The sequence below is a fragment of the Diplotaxodon limnothrissa genome, linkage group LG14 (assembly GCF_057381915.1).
Source record: "Diplotaxodon limnothrissa isolate DT_005_m linkage group LG14, D_limnothrissa_male_GT1.1, whole genome shotgun sequence".
NCBI lineage: Eukaryota > Metazoa > Chordata > Actinopteri > Cichliformes > Cichlidae > Diplotaxodon > Diplotaxodon limnothrissa.
Genome location: NC_140609.1, coordinates 22,822,681 through 22,844,626, shown reverse-complemented (window position 1 = coordinate 22,844,626; position 21,946 = coordinate 22,822,681). Strand labels below are relative to the sequence as shown.

General features: G+C 41.3%; 1 protein-coding gene across 1 annotated transcript in view; it reads left to right on the top strand.

The window, feature by feature from the left end:
• grik4 (glutamate receptor, ionotropic, kainate 4) overlaps nt 1-21,946 on the top strand; it is a 270,949-nt gene that overhangs the window by 189,310 nt on the left and 59,693 nt on the right. Inside the window, exon 8 of the mRNA XM_085371274.1 lies at nt 10,444-10,605. Within this exon, the coding sequence (XP_085227400.1) occupies nt 10,444-10,605 (162 nt within the window). The remainder of the gene's footprint in view (nt 1-10,443; nt 10,606-21,946) is intronic.

Genomic DNA, 21,946 nt, shown 5'->3' with positions numbered 1-21,946 from the left:
TGATGTATGCAGCTATTAGAAGCTTTGAAACAAAGCTCATGTATCAACCCCAGCTTTCTACACCAAGATATATGGTATGTTAATTTCATGGTCATCTCACAGTGAATTAAACTAGGTGGCTGCTAGAAATGATGTAAGTGACATGTTAGCGCCCCGTGCAAGAGAAATGACTTGGATCCAGTCCATCTGCATTCAGTGAGCAATGTTGTCACCGCAACTAGTGAGTAATTGGAAGAGCTACAATTACAGTTTTCATGTCCACCCCTGCAGCAGCACCAGTATTTCGTGAACAAATAATTCAGTAAATCAATTATCCAATTTTGCTATTACATTTCAGGTGCATAACAAGTCCGTATTCATGACATGCATCATTCGATCACGACGCCTCTCGCCGCCTCCTCTCCGCCTGTCCCGCTCTCACTGAGAACACCGTAATTAAGCAGGAGGCCTAAATTTACATGGTAACTGATACGAGCATGACTTACTGCCAAAAACACCACATGAAGAGTCCAGCTTATAGAGAATAATCAGTACGCCACTAGAAATGGATTTCATCACAGAGCAACGACCAGACTCAGGCCTAAAGGTTTGAGCATGTTGTAGCCTTTGTCCAGAGTGGCAGGAGGGAAGTCATTAATTAGCACTTTATCATTAGGAAAATCAATATGCAATTTGCAGGAATGTTACTCAATCATAGCCTACTGGAGTCTGTTTTCTCTTTCACAGCGATACCACGCTGGATAAGGGGTGGAGAGGACTTGTCTTTCTTTTTTTACAAATTGTCAGAGATGATTATCACTGCTGACAGCTCTGACTTCATCTGCGTTTTGCAGAGCAGAAAAAATGAAGCCTTTAGAATCGGAGAAACTTTGGTAAATGCCACGTGCCTACTTGAAACTGCACTGATCAACATTTTTAACCAACAGTGTATAAAAAGAGGTCTTTATAAAAGACCCAGAGAGATATATGACACTGCTCCGCAGCTGCCCTCATACCTCAACTCTTTGTCTGAACTTTTTGGGTCTGTTAAATCATCGGATCAATCATATTTTTTTTCCTCAAACTGGCTTCCTCATCACAAAGCAGAGCAGTCACACTGGAAGCTAGCTTTTGAGCTAGCTAAAAGGCTAAACATACACTCTACTGATCTGGACGGTGTTGCCATAAAGCTGCCTGCTTAACTTATGAGATCAGATCAAGCCTGTTAATGCTTGTGGTGCTGTTTTAAGTTGACCTGTCCAGGATGTTTTGATAGAAACGGATCAAAAATGTTGTGAAATACAGTTAATGACTCATCTATTATTAGTCATATGATTTAATGCAAAATGTACTCAGCTTTCACTCCAGTGGCACATTGTGTGACTTAGTGCAAGTTCATCATGTTAGAAAGTGAAATCATCATTAGAAAAAGTCTTTGAATTGCTGGTCCAATTGCTGGTTGAAGAAGCAATACAATTGAGAAGTTTAAAAAAAGCACCCTTCTTCTCAAACTCTCACAGTATTCTTGTTCCAAGGAATGAAAGCCAAAAAATTTGATTTGTTACTGCTCCCTTCACAGACAACGTAAAACCGCCTCTAACCAGACAGAATGAGAAGTGGAATGTCCCAATGCCCACCTGCGCAATAGTACAAGCACATCACAGTCTCTGTCCTGAGAAAGAGACACCTCACAGGTCATAAACCAGTGTCTTTATTCAGCTCTACCCACAAAACACTGGTCTCAACAGTAAAGAGTCAACTTAAGAAGCCAAATCGGAGACTTACTAAGAAGAAGAAAAGATTAAGATGAGTAAATGAATGCAGAAATTAGAGAAAGGAATCGTGGAAATTAGTATCATGAACAGACAAATATGAATTTGAAGTGTTTTGGTCAAAGAGAGAAACATTTGAGAGACATAAAGATGTGAGAAATGTGGTAGTTGGGGAGTATTTTAGTCATTGTATCAGGTAAGAGAGGTAAGAGGCAGACTTGTGTGCAGGCCACAGGGGCCAGCAAGAGGTGTTGCTTGCAGCCAGGTAAGGCAGGTAACTGCTTGGCCTCCAAACCAGTGGGGGGGCCTGAAAGTTGACAAACTACGGGAGCGGCAATGTTCAAAGTTTGCATAGGGGGATAGACCTGAGCTCCCTGAGGGAGACCGACCTTATTCTACTAGCACCCATTGCAAATGGTCTGTTTAAACAAAGCTAATGTCAACAAAAATGCCACTTAATAAAGAGGAGTAGTGAACCTTCTGGGAGCTGAAAAAGAAAGGACAAAAGAGAAGAAGAAGGGGGAAAAATACCCAAGATAGTTTTGAATGGAGAAGAAAATAGTGATAAAAATATTGTGCTAAATAGCTGGTAAGTGCTAATGGTCTCACCTTAAGTGTCAGGGAGAGGCATTTAAACAACATAACTTCCACTAGCATCACATGACAGGAAAATTTAATTACCTAGTGCATCCAGCTTTGTTGACCTGATGTGACTGAGTCAAGTACACACAGCTAGGAGTCAGAATCAGGGGACTAGCAGTTAGCAGTTAGCATAGCTAGCATAGTGGAAGAAAGTAGAAGCTGGTAGTTTGAATATTACTACTTGATAACCAGGTAACTCCATGTTTGTTGTTATTGCCACATTAAACATAATAGTCTCTGCCATTTCAAGAATAATGTTACTGTGGTGGGGCGTGGTCTGCGGTGCCGTGCAGGGAGGGCGGACGCACCTGCACGGCATCCTTAATCACGCCCGCCTAGTTAAAAACACGGGGACTCAGGGGTTTGAGTGTTGTGGTGAGATGTAAATAAAGATGGCTCTGAATGATACTCCGTGGGCCCGCCGTGCCTTATTCTCGCCAAAGTTACCTGTTGCTGTCAGATAATTTATAGCATAATGGTGATGAACACAATAGCATAAGCATGACTGAGGAGGAGGAGGACCCTGATTTTGTTTGAGCCTAAGCAAGTCAGATTTTGAGAAGTAACAAAGTCATTCTTCAGGTTGTGCAGCTAGGATGATCTCACTCAAAAACTTCAAAAAAAATCTGGAAATATGTCAAGGATAGAGTGTGAGAGTGTGCTATGTGTGTATGGTTGTAATTCATTACCAGTTCATTGATGTGGTTTAAAGTCGGTTGTCTGTGCTTGAATTTGTTGTTAATGAAATAGCAAAGTGAGCTGAGCCAAATACCCCCTTGTCAAGGTTGGTTGCCCCTCCAGTCCATATGCTTTGGCACAGTCTCTGATAAGTGGGATCAAAAACAAGAAAGGCTATCAGTCTGCTTTCTAGTGCAGTGCCATACCCTGTGCATGCTGCTTGACTGGAGCAATTTTCCCTCTGCAAAAAAAAGTAAACATTGGCAGATTACTGCAACAAAATGACGGCTAGTGAGCCAAAGGCATGCAAAGCTAAAATTGCTGCAAATGGATGATTCTTGGATGAAATAAAAATTTGAGAAACAAACAAAAAGAAAGAAAAAACACACAAATGAATTGTTTCTGAACTTACCAATTGTTTCTGAATACCATATCAAGTCATTTGACACATAAAATTTTGAGTTTTCGTTAATTTTTCTGGTTGACCATGAAGTTTTGAGGTAATATTTCAGGACAGAAAAACTGTCTCCATTCATAAAGGTGACACAAATAAGGGGGGTAAAAATCCTGATTTTATCCTTCTACAGGATGTGAAGATTTTCTGTTTGATAGCAGATTTGAAACATGAACTTTACTGGTTGCCAGTGTTTCAGTGTGATGTTGTGTTGCTCTCAAAAAGCCAAAAATTATTTATTCAGACTGTATTTCTGCTTAGTAAGAGTCGAAACATTTAATCTACTTGTTCGACAGTCCTTAAAACTCATTTAATTTATGTAGAAGCCGGTGAGTCAGTGAACGTGTGACTGCGATTCATTGTTCTGACTCATTTGCCATTATTGCTGCATTCCTGTCTGCTGTCAGTGACCGGTACTTCTCAACTTCAGCAAACTCCATTAATTTTAATGCCACTTTTAACTTCTTTTAAGAAGTTTTTCAAACAGACAAAATGTTCAGATGACTCCAGCTCATTGAAATGCTGAGACCTTTGTTATTCAGCATCTGAAAAAAAGTGACAATATTGAAGCAGCACTCATTCCTTAACATTCCCTGCACAGCATGCATACAAAAGTCTCTATATAGCCAAACTTGCATTTGAAAGGCTTATCTAACAACTTCACATTTCTGGTAGAGATATCGGCGTTTCAGTAACACGGTGTTGTACCACATGCAGCAGAGATGCATCCCAAATCAGCGGAGATCCCTGGTGCCTAAAGAATCTATATAATCTCAGCGTTTCTGTTCCGTTTAGGGAGATGTGATCAATGAGAGAGGACCTGAAGGATGCTGACTGACTTAAAGAAGTTTTTGATTCAATTCCGTATTCACTTATCGGTTTCATACAAGTTTTCATTGCAAAGGAATATGTCTGTGCATGGACACGGATGGCAGAGAAGGAGGAGTAGGATTCTTGACAGGGTGTCCACCTATAAGCACCATCAACCCTCCTGGGATCTCATTATTTGCTGACTTCATTGTTATGAACACTGAGTAGTCACACATTTGGGTATTTTTGTAGGTGTGTGTGTGTGTGCATATGTGCATGTATGAATGGTCCAGTTATGTGAAAAGACCAAAAAAGAAGAGAAAGAGGAATCGTTGAAAGCCAAAGGATATGAAAAACCATCTAAAATGATGAAAGAGAAACTAAGAGAATAAAAAAGGAGTTGCACATAAAGGGTAGATAAGACAGGGGCGACTAGATTGGGAGGGTTTTCAGAGGGAAAAGGGTGAGAATTGAGGAGGTGAAGCAACAGTTTTTGGTTGGTTGGCTCGGGTCCCGACTGCTGATTGATCTCCAGGTGACAGCCGGTGTCAGGGGCCCTCGGCCAGGCTGTCATTCCCTTGCACTCTTACACCCTCGCAAACCCCCCCTCTCATCTTCGCTCTGTCGCTCTCTCTCTCCCGCCAGTGCATTTTAAGCTCTCACTTGTGCCAACTAATCTCTCACCTTCTTCCCTCTCCATTGATTCAACCTCTAGCTCTCTCGCTCTTTTTCTCTCTCTCTTTGCTCCTCATCATCATTCTGTTCGGCCGGCCTTTTCACCCCCTCGGTGGTGACAGTTGGTTTCTCTACTGCTCTCCTCTACCCTCCAGCTCTGCCTTTTTTGTTCTCCCACTGCTGGGAACCAAATGCTAAGCACTGCCCATTTCACACCAACTATTTGCCATGCAAGATGTGCTCGCGTGCAGGGCTTTAGTGTGTGCTTGTGCGTCCCCGTAACACGTATCCAAAAACATGTGTTATGGGGAGAAAACCCATAATATAAATCAATAACGGCTCGGGGTTACGTTAGGCAAGCCTGTGTAATGTCCTCTGAAGTCATGGGATCACAACTCCCCGTCTGTCTGTGTGTTTGAATTTGCATGTGCAAAGTGTCAGCGTCTGTGCCCTGAAAGCCCACAAATGCTGCACACCAGTTTTCTTCAGACACTGCCTCGGGATATTTTTGTGACCTTGGTCTTCAGTGACTACGTGTGTGTTTGCTGCTCAATTATAGGGATTTCATTTTCCTGTGTGTGGGCATGCTCATGCGCTCTCCAGTTTGTTTTTGTGCGTGTGTATGCACATGCATGCAATCAGGAACCCTTGAGGGGCATGTTTAATGATAGGCTCGTTTGCACAGCTCTGACTCTAATGATCTATTAAAGTACACTTAACCAGTAATTATATGGACAGTCCCCAAAGGCTTATGAGGCCCCAAAAGGGCCTGCTGAAGATGGAAGAAAAGCCCATGTATTTAATGGAATGCATGGGAATCGATAATGCTGCGGCTTTAAATTTTGTTTTACGTTTCTAAAGATATTAATGAATGAATAAATGAAGAATAGGTTCAAAGGAGACTTTTCTCCTGCCATGATTACATGCAATGTTAAACTTGAGACAGGGATTAAGTATTCCTCAGGCTTTGCGGAGGAACATGTAATCCCTGTCTTAGCTCTCCTCTTCTTCCCCTGGACTTGCAGGACTGTATATTTAGTTCCAGCCTTGCAATTAAATCCACTTTTACAGTATGACCATTTTACATTGTATGTATTCAAAAGTCAAACGCAAACTTATGAGAGCCAGGCTGATAATTTCTCTGAGTTAAATGTTTTGAAATTCAATAGATACTAAAGATCAGGCAGTCTCTTTCCTAACAAGACCATTAGACCATTATTCTACTCATTAACAGGATTGTCTCCTGAAGTTCAAGAGCAGCTAGAAGCCCCTTAAACTTCAGTGCTACATCCTCTAATAAGGCGATTTTAAATGTGTTTCACGCTCTGCAACTTGAAAGTCATACTGGGCCAGGATGAATAACAATCCAGTCAGGGTGGAATTAAGCAAATAAAGTGTGCTTGCATAGTGATGGAAATGCAGGACTGTAAACACAAACTGCAGGAGCTGTCTTCAGTTAGTGTGTTAACAAAAGCATTCAACAAACACTTCACCGCACACAACAGCCAAACAACACCCTGCTATCTCCTCTGCTTATGTTATTTCACCGTGTAGTTTTGTAAACAAACATTTGAAAAAGCTGTATTTCTTGAAGGAGAAGTCAAACTCTCTAAATATTGTTATAGTCCATATCCATCCACTTTCATGGTATAGATTCAACAAGGTGCTGAAAACATTCGTCAAAGGTTTTGGTCCATATCGACGTGGCAGCAGCACACGACTGCTCCACATTTGTCAGCTGCGCATCCATGAATTTCCAGGTTCTGTTCATCCAAAAGGTGCTCTGTTAGATCAGGTGACTGTGGAGGCCATTTCAGTAAAGTGAGCTTATTTTCATGTTCGAGAAAATCGTTTGAGATGATCTGAGCTTTTTAAAGTCATGTTTTTTTGCAGGAAGCAGCCATCAGAATTCAAATGCTGATTCTTCCATCAGGCCAGGCAACGTTTATCGAAGCTTCTGTTGTCCAGTTTTAGTGAGTCCATGTAAACTGTTGTGGCACAAAGGCGATCGAGTTGGGAGTTCGCCTTGTAATCGGAAGGTTGCCGATTCGAGCCCCGGCTCCGACAGTCTCGGTCGTTGTGTCCTTGGGCAAGACACTTCACCCGTTGCCTACTGGTGGTGGTCAGAGGGCCCGGTGGCGCCAGTGTCCAGCAGCCTCGCCTCTGTCAGTGTGCCCCAGGGTGGCTGTGGCTGCAATGTAGCTTGCCATCACCAGTGTGTGAATGGGTGGATGACTGGTTGTGTAAAGCGCTTTGGGGTCCTTAGGGACTAGTAAAAGCGCTATACAAATACAGGCCATTTACCACCCTATGTGGTCTTCTGCTGCTGTATCCCATCTGCTGCCAGGTTTGATGTGTTGTATGTTCAGAGATGCTCTTCTGCATACTGTGATTCTAAGGAGTCACTATTTTAGTTACCTTCCTTTCAGCTGACCTCTGGAATCAACCACTTTCACCCAGTGAGTTTCCACCACAGGATATTTCCTCTTTCTCTGGCCTTACTTTGCAAACCCTGAACATGATTATGTTGGAAAATCCCAGCACTTTCTGAAATACCAGCTTGTCTGGCACCAGCAACATTCAAAGTCACTTAAATGACCCATCTTCCCCCATTTTGATCCTTATTTTTAACTTCTGCAGGTCATCCTGACCTGGTCTACATATATGTAAATGCACTGAATTCCTGCCATGTGATTGGTTGATAGCTATTTGTGTTAATGAGCAGCTGATCGGTATATACCTGATAAACCATCTTATCATATTCCTAACGAGAATGATTCCCTACTACAGTTAAACTTTATGGAAGCTGTTGCTCACAGTTATGATTTCTGCTGCCCGAGACTGAACTTTAACATCATCAGTCTGATGATTTTTTTTTCTCCAGCTGTAGAAATGAAAAAAATGTAAGATGACGTACATGTAATGAGTTTTATTTGTCAGGAGGTAGAAATAAAGATGTTTCAGAACATTGTTATTCATGGTTCACCCTCTAAAGAGTTAAGCTCTCACTTTTATTATCAGTGTTTATCAGTGTTGCTTGTTTTTATCATCCGCCTCTTCCGTACACCAGCATAACAAAACATTTGGGATTTCCTGGTTCATGGAAGGTTGGTAATAGGAATAATCAGCCTTCCACTTAAAGGTTAAATATACTCCATCTTCCTTCCCTGAAGTGTGTCTCTGTCATTGCAGTCAACCACCAGTGTCTTCAGAGTGGAGTGATTCATGCTGGTTCTTCTCTTGGTCTAAGAGCTTTTTTCCACCTACCTTCTTATCAGTTATTTAACCCTTGTGTGGTGTTCGTATTTTTGTTACTCAGCCAGTGTTCATGGGTCTGGTGGACCCGCTAGAGTTTTGGCTTTCCAAATTAACACTATCAAACAATTTTATGTTAAATTACTCAACAGATGTTTACTTCATCCCAATTACAAGACATATGAACAGCAAACATGGTTCATTTTTTCCCTTTACCTTTGTTAGATCACATTTATGAATTAATGTGCTTCTCGTTTTTCTTTTATATAAAATGTTATAAATAAATCAGTTATAATCAAGTGGAGTGAGTGGAAAGACACAACACATTTACACGTGAAAAAATAATTAATTGTTTAATTTTTCTTTTGAAAAAAACTGAACACGGGTCTCACAGACCCGAACACCATACAAGGGTTAATTCACTGGCCTATTCACTCTTTTTTTGTCTGAATGTCCATTATCTGATTTTCCTAATCCCCTCTCATCCATTTTCCCATTTTTCATTTTGCTGTTATTCTGCGCTTCAGAATTTGTAAGCTTTGATCTCCCCGGAGCCCATAAAGCTTTTTGTTTTTTCATTTATTTGTTTATTTAATCAGAATCAGAATCAGAATACTTTATTGATCCCTGGGGGAAATTATTTTTTTGTTACAGTGCTCCATTTTAAACCAACATTAAGACAAGACAGACAATACGCTAACTAAGAATAGTACAATATATACATATATATACATACATATATACATACATAAGTCACTTATAAATAAATATTTGGAAAAGAAACATGTGTAGCTGTAGCAGCAAACAGTGTGTTAAGTGGATGCGTTGTACAGGGAGATGGCCACAGGCAGGAAAGATTTCCTGTGTCGTTCAGTGGTGCTTTTCGGTAATCTCAGTCTCTCACTGAACGAGCTCCTGTGATTGACCAGCATGTCATGGAGTGGGTGGGAGGTGTTATCCAACATTGTCTTTATCTTGGACAGCATCCGCCTCTCCGACACCACCTTGAGGGAGTCCAGCTCCATCCCCACAACATTGCTGGCCTTACGGATCAGTTTATTAAGTCTGTTGGCATCTGCGACCCTCAGCCTGCTCCCCCAGCATGCAACAGCTGCTGCTTGTTTGTTTTTTAAGAAGATTTTTACCAAATCCTGATGCCACACATGAGCTGAGTTACTACATAGCAGGAGGTTGCCTCAAGGGATATAGTTAGCAGCTTTTATCATTATTTTTGATTGGCACGTAGTTGTTTGCCCACTGCTGTTGCCTTCTTGCATTTACATACATATTTTGCTCTTTTATTTCTATTTACTTGCAGTGTATTTACTATTTCTACAGACACCATATGGCCATTTGTTCCCAGTGTCACATGCTGCCGCACCCACTCACCATCCCCTCAAACTTCTCTTATCTTCACACTTGTCTTGGTGGCAGGCACAGAGGTAGACTGGGCTTGGTCTGGCTGTCACAAGTTAGATGGCACAAAGGGCTGGAAGGTGAAGGCTGCCACCTGAGGTGGGGTACTGGGTTTTGACACCTCTATTAACCTTCAGGAGACATCCATCCTCAGTCACGCCCCCACCTTCTCTCTCCCCCCTGTTCTTCCTCAGCTCCGTCTCACCCTGCCCCCTGTCTCGTATTCCCCAGGCAGCCGGAAAACAACTTGTCCCTGGAGCAAAAGAGCCAAATAACAAACGACTTGTGTTTTCCTCTCCTCCCAACCTGGATGATTTCAATATGTCATGGATTTCTATCTCAATTATTGGTCTCTGTGACCTTTGTTGTTTTCCCCGAGTCTTTCTCTGTCTGTCTGTCTCTCTAATTGTAACCCATTAGCTTTGCAGTCTGGCAGTCATACCTGTACATTTTTACAGCCAGTGGGAGAAAAAATCCATGGGTGTTGTGCAGCGCTGCTCGGTAAAATTGTGGCTCTGAACAAATTGCTGCAGCTTTCTCATGTCAATCAACCGGAATAATTGTAGTTAATGAAATGTGAATCGGACAGATTAAATCGGATGTAAAATTGCTGAGTGAACAGATGCCCTTTTTTACCTTGACAATAATTCAATATATGATTGGTGTAATTTAAACAGATTATGGTAGACTGTAGCAGGGTATGACAGCTCATGGCTAAGCGGAGCCCATAATCTTGTGCCTTACTCTCTTTTCTCCCTATAGGAATTCTCTTTACTCCGACTGGACGACGTGGCGGACCAGCGAGTCAACATAGTTGGTTTTTCCGTCTTCAACAAAACTCATCCCTTCTTCCAGGATTTTGCGCTAAGCCTCAACCGCTCCTGGCAAGAGAACTGTGACCACGCACCCTTCGCCGGCACACCGGTTAGTTCACACAACACAAATACATGACGTTATTTACAGTGAAGACCGAAGTTACAGGAAGAATAATTCAGTCCAAATTAAAAGATAATTAGTTGTTCCAGCATACTTCTCTATCACAAACTTACCAATTAAAACACTGAAGTCGCAGAAACCTCCAAAATACTAGGAGAAATATACAGGGATAGCATTTACTCAGGTAAGTGCTGTAATTTCAGGTGTTGCTGTAGGCCATTGTTGTTTCCCAGACAGCTCATTAGCAGCATTTGGCGCCCTCCTTATTACCTTTAGAATGGCATCTTCCTTGTTGAATTTTCTTCAGAAGAAATGCACACAGGAAAAGCTACTTACCTTCACAGCATCCCCCCTTAAATCAGCCACTGTTCTCATCTAAATGGTCTCTGTAGCTCAACATTTAAAATAGTGTGCACTACCTGTGTGAATGAGTGACTACAAAAAAAGCCTTGTTGCGTATGTGTAAACTGAAGGTGATTGCAGATTTGTTTAAATCTCATGCCGGCTCAGCAGGGCCACAAAATAGCGAAGCACATGCTTGAACATGTCGTACTATTATTATTATTACTACACTCTGACATATTTTACGACATGGCTTATCGAGTTTTCTTTACATCAGACTCACTAAATACAGTGTTGTAAATGCCCTGCACAAACATGAGCGCTATCTGTTTGTGGTTTAGCGCCTGTTTATGAGACTAAAATTTATGACTATTCTCTGACTACCCAGTAATCCCTCTTAAAGCTAGACACTCTCCCACATTTGCTCAATAGTGTCTCTCATTAAAAGCAACTTCTCAGAGTAAGTAGTACAAGTGCACCAGCTATTAGACTACACTTCTGCTCTTGGATAATAGTAAAAAAAAAAAAAAAAGCTTAATGCAGAATTTTTTACCGGCAAAAGATGAATATACGTCACATTACACTGTTGATATAACAAATCAAAGTTTTGATTTTCATCATTTATTAGCTTTGAAGTAAAACAAAGAGGTTTCTTCCTGTTAAAGGGGAGTTTTTTCTTCCCACTGTTGCTAACTGCTTGCTCATACAGGGTTACCTGATTGTTGTTCTTTTTGCTTGGTTTAACATTGTAGGGTTTTGTAGCCTAAATCATAAAGCCCCTTGAGGTAACAGTTGTTGTTAATTGGGATTATGTAAATAAAGTTTAACTGAATTAAATAATTTTATGTATTTTTACATCTTAAACAAAAAAAACCCTTAAAGACAATATTAAAAAGTGATGTAATTTATATATCTGAATTCAATATATTCTCAATATTGAGAAAAGCTGTAATGCAGGTTTGTTTTCATCCTTGTAATGTCATGGTCCTGGGCCATGTGGGCCCAGTATTCTTAGTTTTCATGTATTTTTGTATTTTGTTCTTTATTTAGGCCATGTTTTCTGAGTTGCCCTGTTGTGTTGTTCCCTAAGTGTTTTCCCTTCATGGCTTTTACCCCCTGTGTGCCCCTCTGTGTATCTGTGAGCCCTCGTCTCTCCTTATGTCTTATTCCATGTTTCCCCTGCCCATTATGTCTAAGTTCTCCCCGTGCTCTCTCTCCCCCCTGTGTGCCCTCTATGTATTTATGAGCCCTCGTCTCCCTTTGTGGTTGTTTCATGTTTCCCCAGCCCGTTATGTCTGTGTTTCCCCGTGCTCTCTCTCCTCCTGTCTGAACCTCTGTGCCTGTACATGTCATGTTCAGTTCACCCCGCCCTGTCTCGTTATGATTATCAGTGTCACCTGTGTTCCCCGTGTGTGCCCACTTTCCTCGTTTACCCTCTGTGTATTTCTGTCTGAGTCTCCCTCTGTTCGGCGTCGCGTTCTCCCTCATGCTGTGTGTGATTCCCCCGTGTTTCCTGGTGAGCTTTACGTTAGTTTTTCCCAGTTTAGTTTTGTATCTCCTATTATCTTTTGTCAGCAATAAAGCTGCTTTTTGAGTTCATCCCCGTGTGTGTGAGTTTTGCATTTTGGGTCCTCCTCCTGCCTGCCACACAGCCGAGCCATGACATGTAAATGTTTTTTTTTTAATAAAAATAACCCACCTGAGTGCAAAAAGACTGCCACTACTGCAGATTTATGTTTGCTCGGGGGCTTCATTAGGAGCCAGATATTCAGTAAAGTCAGATTAATGAATGAATCCCCTGTGTTTGAAGTGAAGAGACATTAAAAAATGAAACAAACACTCATCACCCCGTTTTTGCTTCACACAAATTGGATGGTGAAATAGGTTAAGAACAGTTTGAACTAGCATTAAAAATGCTTCTGTGTGCAGTGGGTCACTCACTAAGCTTGCAGCAATTAGGACTTGTGGCTAATTAGCTAATAACCAGAGAGACTAAAGGCTGATGGGAGCAAGAACATGATTAACCCATTTAAACATGCACATGCGTAATATGCTGTCTTTTTAAACGTTCTCTTATAAACAACAAATGCAGCCGCTGACCTATATGTGTGTTAGATTGCACTGATGCATTTAACCCTTGTGTGGTGTTCGTATTTTTGTTACTCAGCCAGTGTTCATGGGTCTGGTGGACCCGCTAGAGTTTTGGCTTTCCAAATTAACACTATCAAACAATTTTATGTTAAATTACTCAACAGATGTTTACTTCATCCCAATTACAAGACATATGAACAGCAAACATGGTTAATTTTTTCCCTTTACCTTTGTTAGATCACATTTATGAATTAATGTGCTTCTCGTTTTTCTTTTATATAAAATGTTATAAATAAATCAGTTATAATCAAGTGGAGTGAGTGGAAAGACACAACACATTTACACGTGAAAAAATAATTAATTGTTTAATTTTTCTTTTGAAAAAAACTGAACACGGGTCTCACAGACCCGAACACCATACAAGGGTTAAAGATAAAGGCTTGCACCACATCATCTGAGGAAATGTAGGCAGATAGGTTGAAAGTTTATAAGAGAAGAAGGTTTCATGGGAGACAAATTGTGCTGCATTCAAACATCTCGCAATTGATATTTATAGTCTCACATCAGTATTGATTAAAGTAACCGCACATAGAATTTTTCATTAGAGAGTGCAGCTCATTTATATACAAACAGAGTATAACTAGAAGAAGCCTACAGGTCCAAACTGTCAAAACAGCATTCATGAGTTGGACTGTTAGGTACTGAGGTAGACCATAAAACCCCACTTCAATATTTACAGGTTTAGAAATCAAGACCAAGTTTGTTCCTTTAGGTCTGAAGTCATCATTTGCATTGGGAAATTACAAAAAAAAGGAAAAAATTCTAGACAGCTGCCTTCAAAGTGTGGAAATGCAATAATTCTGTGTGTTATTGGCTAAGACATTAAAAAAAGCACAGATTTCAGAAGCTGCTGATATGTTCTGTTGTTCAGCTCATGTAATTATAGCCTGCTGATTAAAGTTACTCTTAAAGAATAAAGAGAAAAGAAAGATGTGGTAAAAAAAAGTGAGAGAAACAAGATTGATACATGGGCGCTGTTTGTAAAGTGAAACATGTTGAATTTAACAGCAACATTTTTCCACATTTAGCTCAAAACCTTACAAAAACATGTTTTTTCGAGTCATTTTTTACAACATTTAGTAAAATATTTGTAACTTTTCATATTTAAAACACAATTATAAATGTTAAATCTAAATGTTAAATCTAAATATTATATTTAAATCTAAATGTTAAATGTTAAATCTAAATGTTACACGAAACTAAATATTTAGCTAACATGTACGGATCAACGAAAATACCAAAATAAAAGCTTTATGAAATGTTGACTAAATATTTAGTTTCCTGTAACATTTAGATTTAACATTTAGATTTAACATTTAGATTTAAATATAATTTTTAGATTTAATATTTAAGATTGTGTTTTAAATATGAAAAGTTACAAATTTACTAAATATTTTTTTAAAAATGACTTGAAAACACGTTTTTGTAAGGTTTCGCACTAAATGTGGAAAAATGTTGCCGTTAATTTCAGCATGTTTCACTTTACAAACGGCGCCTCATAGATACACAGATGGGTAAATGCCAACATATTATTAGCTTTACATCAAATTCACAGTACAGTTCCTTGTACAACAATATAAATGGAGACGAACTGAGGAAACATGAGTATGTGTAGCAACAATATTGTCTTCTGTACACAATTGCAGCACTAAAGTCTTCTCCTGTAAAGTAAAGGCTCACAAAATTGAAGATATTTATAGATACGAGTGTAATACATTCACATTGTCATGTTGAGTTAGCAGCCTGGCCTTGGTTCCCACCACAAAGATAAGTCGAACTTAAACAGCATAAACCTGCAGCTGTAATATCCTCACAGTCTCAAAGAGCCAGCTCACCGCAAACTCAACTTTAATTCTTTATATTTGGCCTGAAGCTGCTGATGTTACACCCTGAAAAGGGGCTGAAAAGGGGATAAGTCAATGACGACGCTCAGACACGATGCTTCTCTTTCAGCAGCTTCATTGCGAATGATTCAGAAATATAAACATACATACAAAAGTATTAAACATCTTAACAACGATGTACAGTCTCTGTTAGTTGTAAGACAATATATCTCAAGACTGTTTTCTTTCCTTTTCTATAAGTTACAGATTAAATTGAATGTAAGAATTTACAAAAACAGCTTATGAATCAATAAACAAACTTAGACCATTAAACTGAAATGTACAGAAAATAAACAAAATATTCATATAAAAACACTAATAGGCATTTGTCTCTTCATACAAAATAAACATGTTCTTCGTCCAGATCAAATGCAAAATGCACACAATGTATGTTTCATACACAGTCTGGCACGATAATGCTTCATGCTAGCCACCAACAGAGCGCTTAGCTTAGCTTGCTGCTTATAGCTTATCCTAACATCACAGTTAACACAGGTCATCTAAGTATTCCTAGTAACCTCTTGGTACATTTGGAAACACGGTCAGTACAACTCAACATACATATTTGTAAAGTCCAACAGCAGAATTGCACAATTATTACCTGAAAAGGGGATAAGTCAATGACGACGCTCAGACACGATGCTTCTCTTTCAGCAGCTTCATTGCGAATGAGGCATCGTGGCCAGAGCTCCCCCTTCCGGCAACAGCAGGCATAACTAATCAATCATGATCACTAAATCACATGGATTATTTCCCAGGCTCGACAAGTAGATCACAGATTGAATGTTACACAGGTTGTAGTCACATTAAGGATTATTATCCGGTTGAACATAGTCATGAACTCTTTTAACTATTTTAGCCTGTGTTACATTACGTCTCTTAATGGGACTTCTTTTACCCTTGTTTATACATTTACATATTTGAAATAAATTGAATAATATATTGGGTAACTTTTAATCACAACTTTTTACTCCATTATGGACTTCAACAAATAATCAATCTATCACACACTCCCCCACAAAATTAGATGTCGTCCCGACATCACAACTCTTATGAACTAAAACTTAACAAAATGTCACAAAATCCAGTTGTTTTTAATCTTAGTTTCCTCTTTTGTACTGAGTCTTAAGTCTGATCTTTGTTCAGTATCCTTGCATGAATAGTGGCTGACAAATTTGGAATGAATTAGGCCACATGGTTATTGGTTGAATGTCTCTGTGTTGTATGGGTTGATACTGGTAGGGCATTTCGTTTGTACACACTGTACTGTAGCATGTTGGAGTACCCAGCTGATCATAGGTGAAAACCTTAGGGGCTCGTCTCTCCCTCCTTGGCAAACTATAGGTCCCTCCTCTGTTGCTTTCAGGCAAGCATGGGCGTGGAGATGCTAGAGTGTCATCCATTACCTCTCCACCTACTTGTCCATCTTCCTCTTGATGGTCTTCTTCCTGTGGCCTATTTCCGTCCTGTGTCGCAGGCTCCTCTGTGTACGACATGAGCCTTTCTTCACCCAGTGGTCCATTACCACCGGCCTCTGGTTTCTCCTGGTCATCACCATGCTCTGTGACCCTCTCTGTACTGGGCACTTGAGTCTGTGTTACGGGCCCATAATAATACCCCCATTCCTCCTCGTCATCTTCTACTTCCTGGTTCACCTGTTCTGCGTCTTTTTCCCTCACTCTTCTTTTCTTTTGTTTCGGTGATACTTCTGGTGGCCTTTCCAGGGGTAAGTAATCACATGGCAGCAGCAGGTTGCGGTGCATGATTCTTGACCTTCCCCTCCCTTGCTCTGGTTTCACCTCATACACGGGGAGGCCTTCTGCAACTTGACGGATGACAACATTGATGTCCTGTTCCCAGTGATTACGAAGCTTCCCCGTTCCTCCTCTAGGGGTCAGATTTCGGACAAGAACACGATCGCCAGGGTATAACACAGAGCTTCTCACTTTCCCATCATAATGTTTTTTACTCCTGTCTGCTGACTTCTTTGCATTCTCCCGTGCTATGTCATATGCCTCTTGCATTTCTCGTGTCCATTTCTCCATGTAGGTTCGGTGGTCTGTTTTCCCTGTCTCAGAGGTGAGACCAAATAGCAGATCAATAGGTAACCTTGGGGACCTTCCAAAGAGAAGGTAGAAAGGAGAAAACCCAGTTACCTCACTTCGTGTGCAGTTATAGGCGTAGATAAGCTTGTTCAAGGACTCTTTCCAACTTGTCTTCTGCCTATCAGTAAGTGTCCTCAACATTTGTAGTAACGTCCGGTTGAACCGTTCAACTTGTCCATTCCCTTGTGGGTGGTATGGTGTAGTTCGGGATCCCAATATGCCACAGTTCTTTTTCAGCTGGGCAAAGAGCTGGTTCTCAAATTCGCCACCTTGGTCATGGTGTATCCGTGCTGGCAGTCCAAACTTCAAGGCGTAGTCATTAAAGATGCGATCAGCAACCGTTTTGCCAGACTTGGAGGTGGTGGCATAAGCCTGTGCAAAACGAGTAAAGTGGTCAACAATCACCAAAATATACTCGTAACCACCCTTACACTTGTCCAAGTGGAGAAAATCTATTGACACCAGTTCAAACGGCTGTGTGGTAACAATACTGGTGAGCGGTGCCCTCGCTTCTTTACATGGTATCTTTTGTTTCAGGCAAGTGCAGGTCTTTGTCACATAATGTTCAATGTCTCGTTGCATGTAAGGCCAAAAGAATCTATCTCTGATCAATGATGTTGTTCGATCAGTGCCCTGATGACCCATCTCATCATGCAATTCTCTCAGTACAGTTTCTTTGTACTTTTCAGGCAACACAAGCTGTCTCTTGGTTGTGGTTTTTCTGCAAAGAATACCATCTTCATCAATATGAAGTCTTTCCCATTCACGCAGGAGACACTTGCTTTGGGCACTTAGTGTATTAAGTTCATGCCTTGTTGGCTTTTCATTCCTCATTTTGCACTGCATTATTGGGCCAATATTTCCATCATCTTGCTGTGCTTGTTTGACCTCTGTAACCGAAAATTGGTTGTGTGGTTCTTCACTCACTGATGTACACTGGAGACGGGTGAGTATGGGGCAGACCATTGGTGAGTTGAAATCTGGAGTCTCCACAACTTGGGTTATTGCTGCCACACAATCTGAACCCATTTCCTCTGTACACTGTTCCATCATTTCCTCTATCTCAAAAGGCATTCTTGAAAGACTGTCAGCATCCACATTCTCTCTACCTGGGCGATATCGGATGGTGAAATGGAAGTCTGCAAGCTCTGCCACCCATCTATATCCAGTTGCATTTAGCTTGGCACTTGAAAGGATGTAGGTGAGGGGGTTATTGTCAGTGAACACAGTGAAAGTAGGCGCATAATAAAGATAATCTCTGAATTTCTCTGTGACGGCCCACTTCAGTGCGAGAAACTCCAGTTTTCCTGAGTGAAGATGATAGTTTCGTTCAGCTGCAGTCAATGTCCGGGAGCCATAAGCGATCACACGGAGTTTATTATCTTGTTGTTGGTATAGGACTGCTCCGAGGCCTTGGGCTGAGGCATCGGTATGGAGGATGAATGGTTTAGAAAAATCTGGGAACCCGAGGACTGGTGGCTCAACTAGGCAGTCTATTAGTCGTTCCAATATGCGCTGATGTTCTTCAGTCCACACAATTGACTTGTGTGATGGAACCCCTTTACTCTTTCTTGTGACTTGTTTTGTGTTTGTCTGGTTTTGGGATACATTGTTATCTTCCGCTGTGCCCTTCAACAAGCTATACAGTGGACCTGCAATACGGGAGAAGTCCCGTATGTACTGCCTATAGTAACTTAACAAGCCCAAGACAGTTCGCAGCTCTCCCACATTGCTTGGTCTCCTGTCCTTCAAGGCAGTCACTGCATTGGTGTCAGCTGGATCAATTTTGCTACCTTCGGCTGAAACAATTCTCCCTAGATAGCGAACCTCGTGTTTGAATAATTCACATTTACTGGGTTTAAGCTTGATCCCATACTTCCTCAGTAGTTGAAGCACTTTTCTGACATGATTGACATGATCATCAAATGAATGACTGTACACTAGAGTGTCATCAAGGTAGGGTACACAGATGTTGTCTCGCACCTCTTCCAGACACTCTTCCATGCAGCGTTGGAAGGCTGCAGGTGCATTCATCAGCCCGAATGGAATCCTTATCCATTCGTACAGGCCCCATGGTGTCACAAAAGTAGTTAAAGGTCGGCTACCTTCATCCATAAAGCCCTGATGGTAGGCCTTGCCTTGGTCTAACAATGAAAACCATGAGTTGCCGCCAAGACTGTCGAGAATGTCCTGCACTCGAGGGATTGGTTGTCTGTCTGGATGAGTCTTTTTGTTTAGTTCTCTGTAATCTATACAGAGACGTAAGCTGCCGTCCTTCTTTCTCACACAGACAACTGGTGAGGCATAAGATGAGTTGGATTTCGTGACCCATCCTTGTGCAATAAAGTTGTGCAGATACTCTTTCATCTCTTTGTATAGCGGCTTTGGTACCGACAGGTAAGTGCGTGCTACAGGATCCATATCCTTCAATGATATCTTCAGTTTCAACTTGTCGATACATCCAATATCATCATCTGATTTGGAAAAGGAAGAGCATTCCTCACGGAGCATCTTTTGCACCACCCCCCTTTCAGATTCACTCAGGTGCGTAAGGTCAATTGGTGGTTCCCATGAGGTGTCAGGAATTTGCTCGCTCTCTGCATTCACTTGATTCACCAATAATGGGGAGCACTGGTCAGATTTCTCTAAAACTGTCGCTGGGTACACAGCTTGAATTTGCTCTAAGGTGCCCACAACAGTTTTTCCTGACAGCTCAATGTCGTGATCAGTGGGATTTTGCACATCAAGAACAATATAGGGGGGGACCCCCCTTCTGAGTCCTACTAGTGTCTCACAAAACTCCAGACCTTCAGCCCACTGAGGGTTTATGTCAGGCTCAAAGAGAAGTGTAGTGTCTTTCTTCAGCGGGCGGGTCTGCACCTTACAGTCAATCTGAACAGAAGTGTGTTTGGGTACAATGACTTTCTCTTTTGTTGTTCTCACAACAAAATCATGTGATTGTTTAGCAGTCACTAAATCAATAAAGGTTGTGACATTTTCTCTTTTAAGGCAAGGGAAAGCCCCTCTTAATGCCTCGTGCAGCTGCTCAGTTCTTTCAGCATCCATTTGCTCTATAGTACTAGTTTTCAGTATTTGCTCAATGACATTAAAGCCTAGAATGGGCTGCGAAAGACTTCCGCCTTTCATCACTAACATGGGGACTACAAGTTCTTTAGGGTTTGCTCCCTCAGCAGCTAGACCAAAAGTGACTTCAATGAAACCCTTGTAAGGGATGTTTTGACCATTAGCAGCTGAGATTTTTAAATCGTCAGGTGCATCAAGTAACTCAGAAACATCTCTTAATTTCTCATGTGGTAAATACTTCTTTTTCCACTCTTCATTAACAATACACACTTGGGAGCCTGTATCCCATAAGGCTTGAGTTTGGTGGCCTTGTATATAACAGTCAACTATACACTGTTTCCCAACAAGAGCAACAAGATGGGACTGGCTGTCCACCCTTTTGGGGTGAATAACACTTGCCTTTGGGTGCGTGTGCTGATTTACTTGAGGCTGAGAGTGTTTGTTGCATTGTTTTCTGTGTCTGGGCCAGTGCTCAGCTTGGCACATCTTAGAACAATAAGTGCTTTTTTTACAAGCTGCACACCTTCTGAGTCTTTTGAGTTTTCCCAGAACACCACAGTAATAGCAAAGCTGTTGGGACGTTACACTATTATTGGTTACTCCCTGTCCCGTGGGGGCAACCACTGTCCGTTTAAAGGTTGATCTTTGTCTGGTCTAGTTAGTTTCGCCCTGCAACCTGCGAGAAAGTGTTCACTGCTACCACATCGATAGCAATGGTTGCAGTACTCAGTCCCACTTTGCTGGCAGCCAAAGCATTTCCTTAGGCGTGCTCGGTTTACAGCAGGATACTGACGTTGTGGTGCAAACCTCTGTTGATACTGAGCTGTATCACCTCTCCGTCCAGGTCCCACAGGAGGCCAGTAGTTTTGTGGCAGATGCTCAAGATGAGAAAAGGGAACACATTCTGGTGCTGCAAGTGAGGCAGAATACTGTGTTTGTGCTGGACTAGGCTGTTGAATTATTTCTTTGATTTGTGCAACTTCAGCACCAAGATTTTTCAATAATGCCATGTCAGAACGGATTTCTTTAAGTTCATTTAGTAGGTCAGGCTGAGCTTTGCTGATGGATTCAGGTTTTAGGTATTTCCTTTTTTATCTGCAGGGGTGTCAGACTGAAGTGAATGCACAGTGGTTGGCCGCTGCTGGGAGAGTAACTTCTTTTTATTTTGTCTCTCTGCTTCATTTGCACAGGCAACATTGAGTTTCTCAAGGAGGAGCTCATCACTGGTTGTGGTTTCCTGTAGGTAGGGCTGGAGGTCACTCTTAATGTTATCATTTTGCAGGCCTGTCAGAACTGTATGAAGGAACATGCTCTGTACAAGCACAGGGTCATATCTTAAGCCAGATTCAGCTTCTTGCGATGCAAACAGAATTTTCTGTCTTAAGTCTAGGGCACGGATTAAGAAAGTTTGTGGGGTTTCTTTAATGCTTTGGACCTCTGACGTGAGTTGTTTGTAAAGTTCTGTTGCCCCTCGTTCTTGGTAGTGGGACCTTAGAATCCTCCTCAGGGTAGGCAACGTAAGGTTGGTTTTGCCCTCTAGGTAGCTACGCAATTGTAAGCCTGGTGCTATTGCCCTAATTACTGCATCAACTATTTCTATTTCAGGGACTCCTTTGCTGATGCCTTGTTCAATCTGATGAGCTAGGCTGGAGAAAGTTAGTTTATCCTTTTGGCCAGGCTCACCAATCTGACCTGCTATTTTGAATTCTCTGCCCCACGGTAGTGTCAGAAAAGGTGGAGGGGTTTGTTTAGCACTATTGTCCC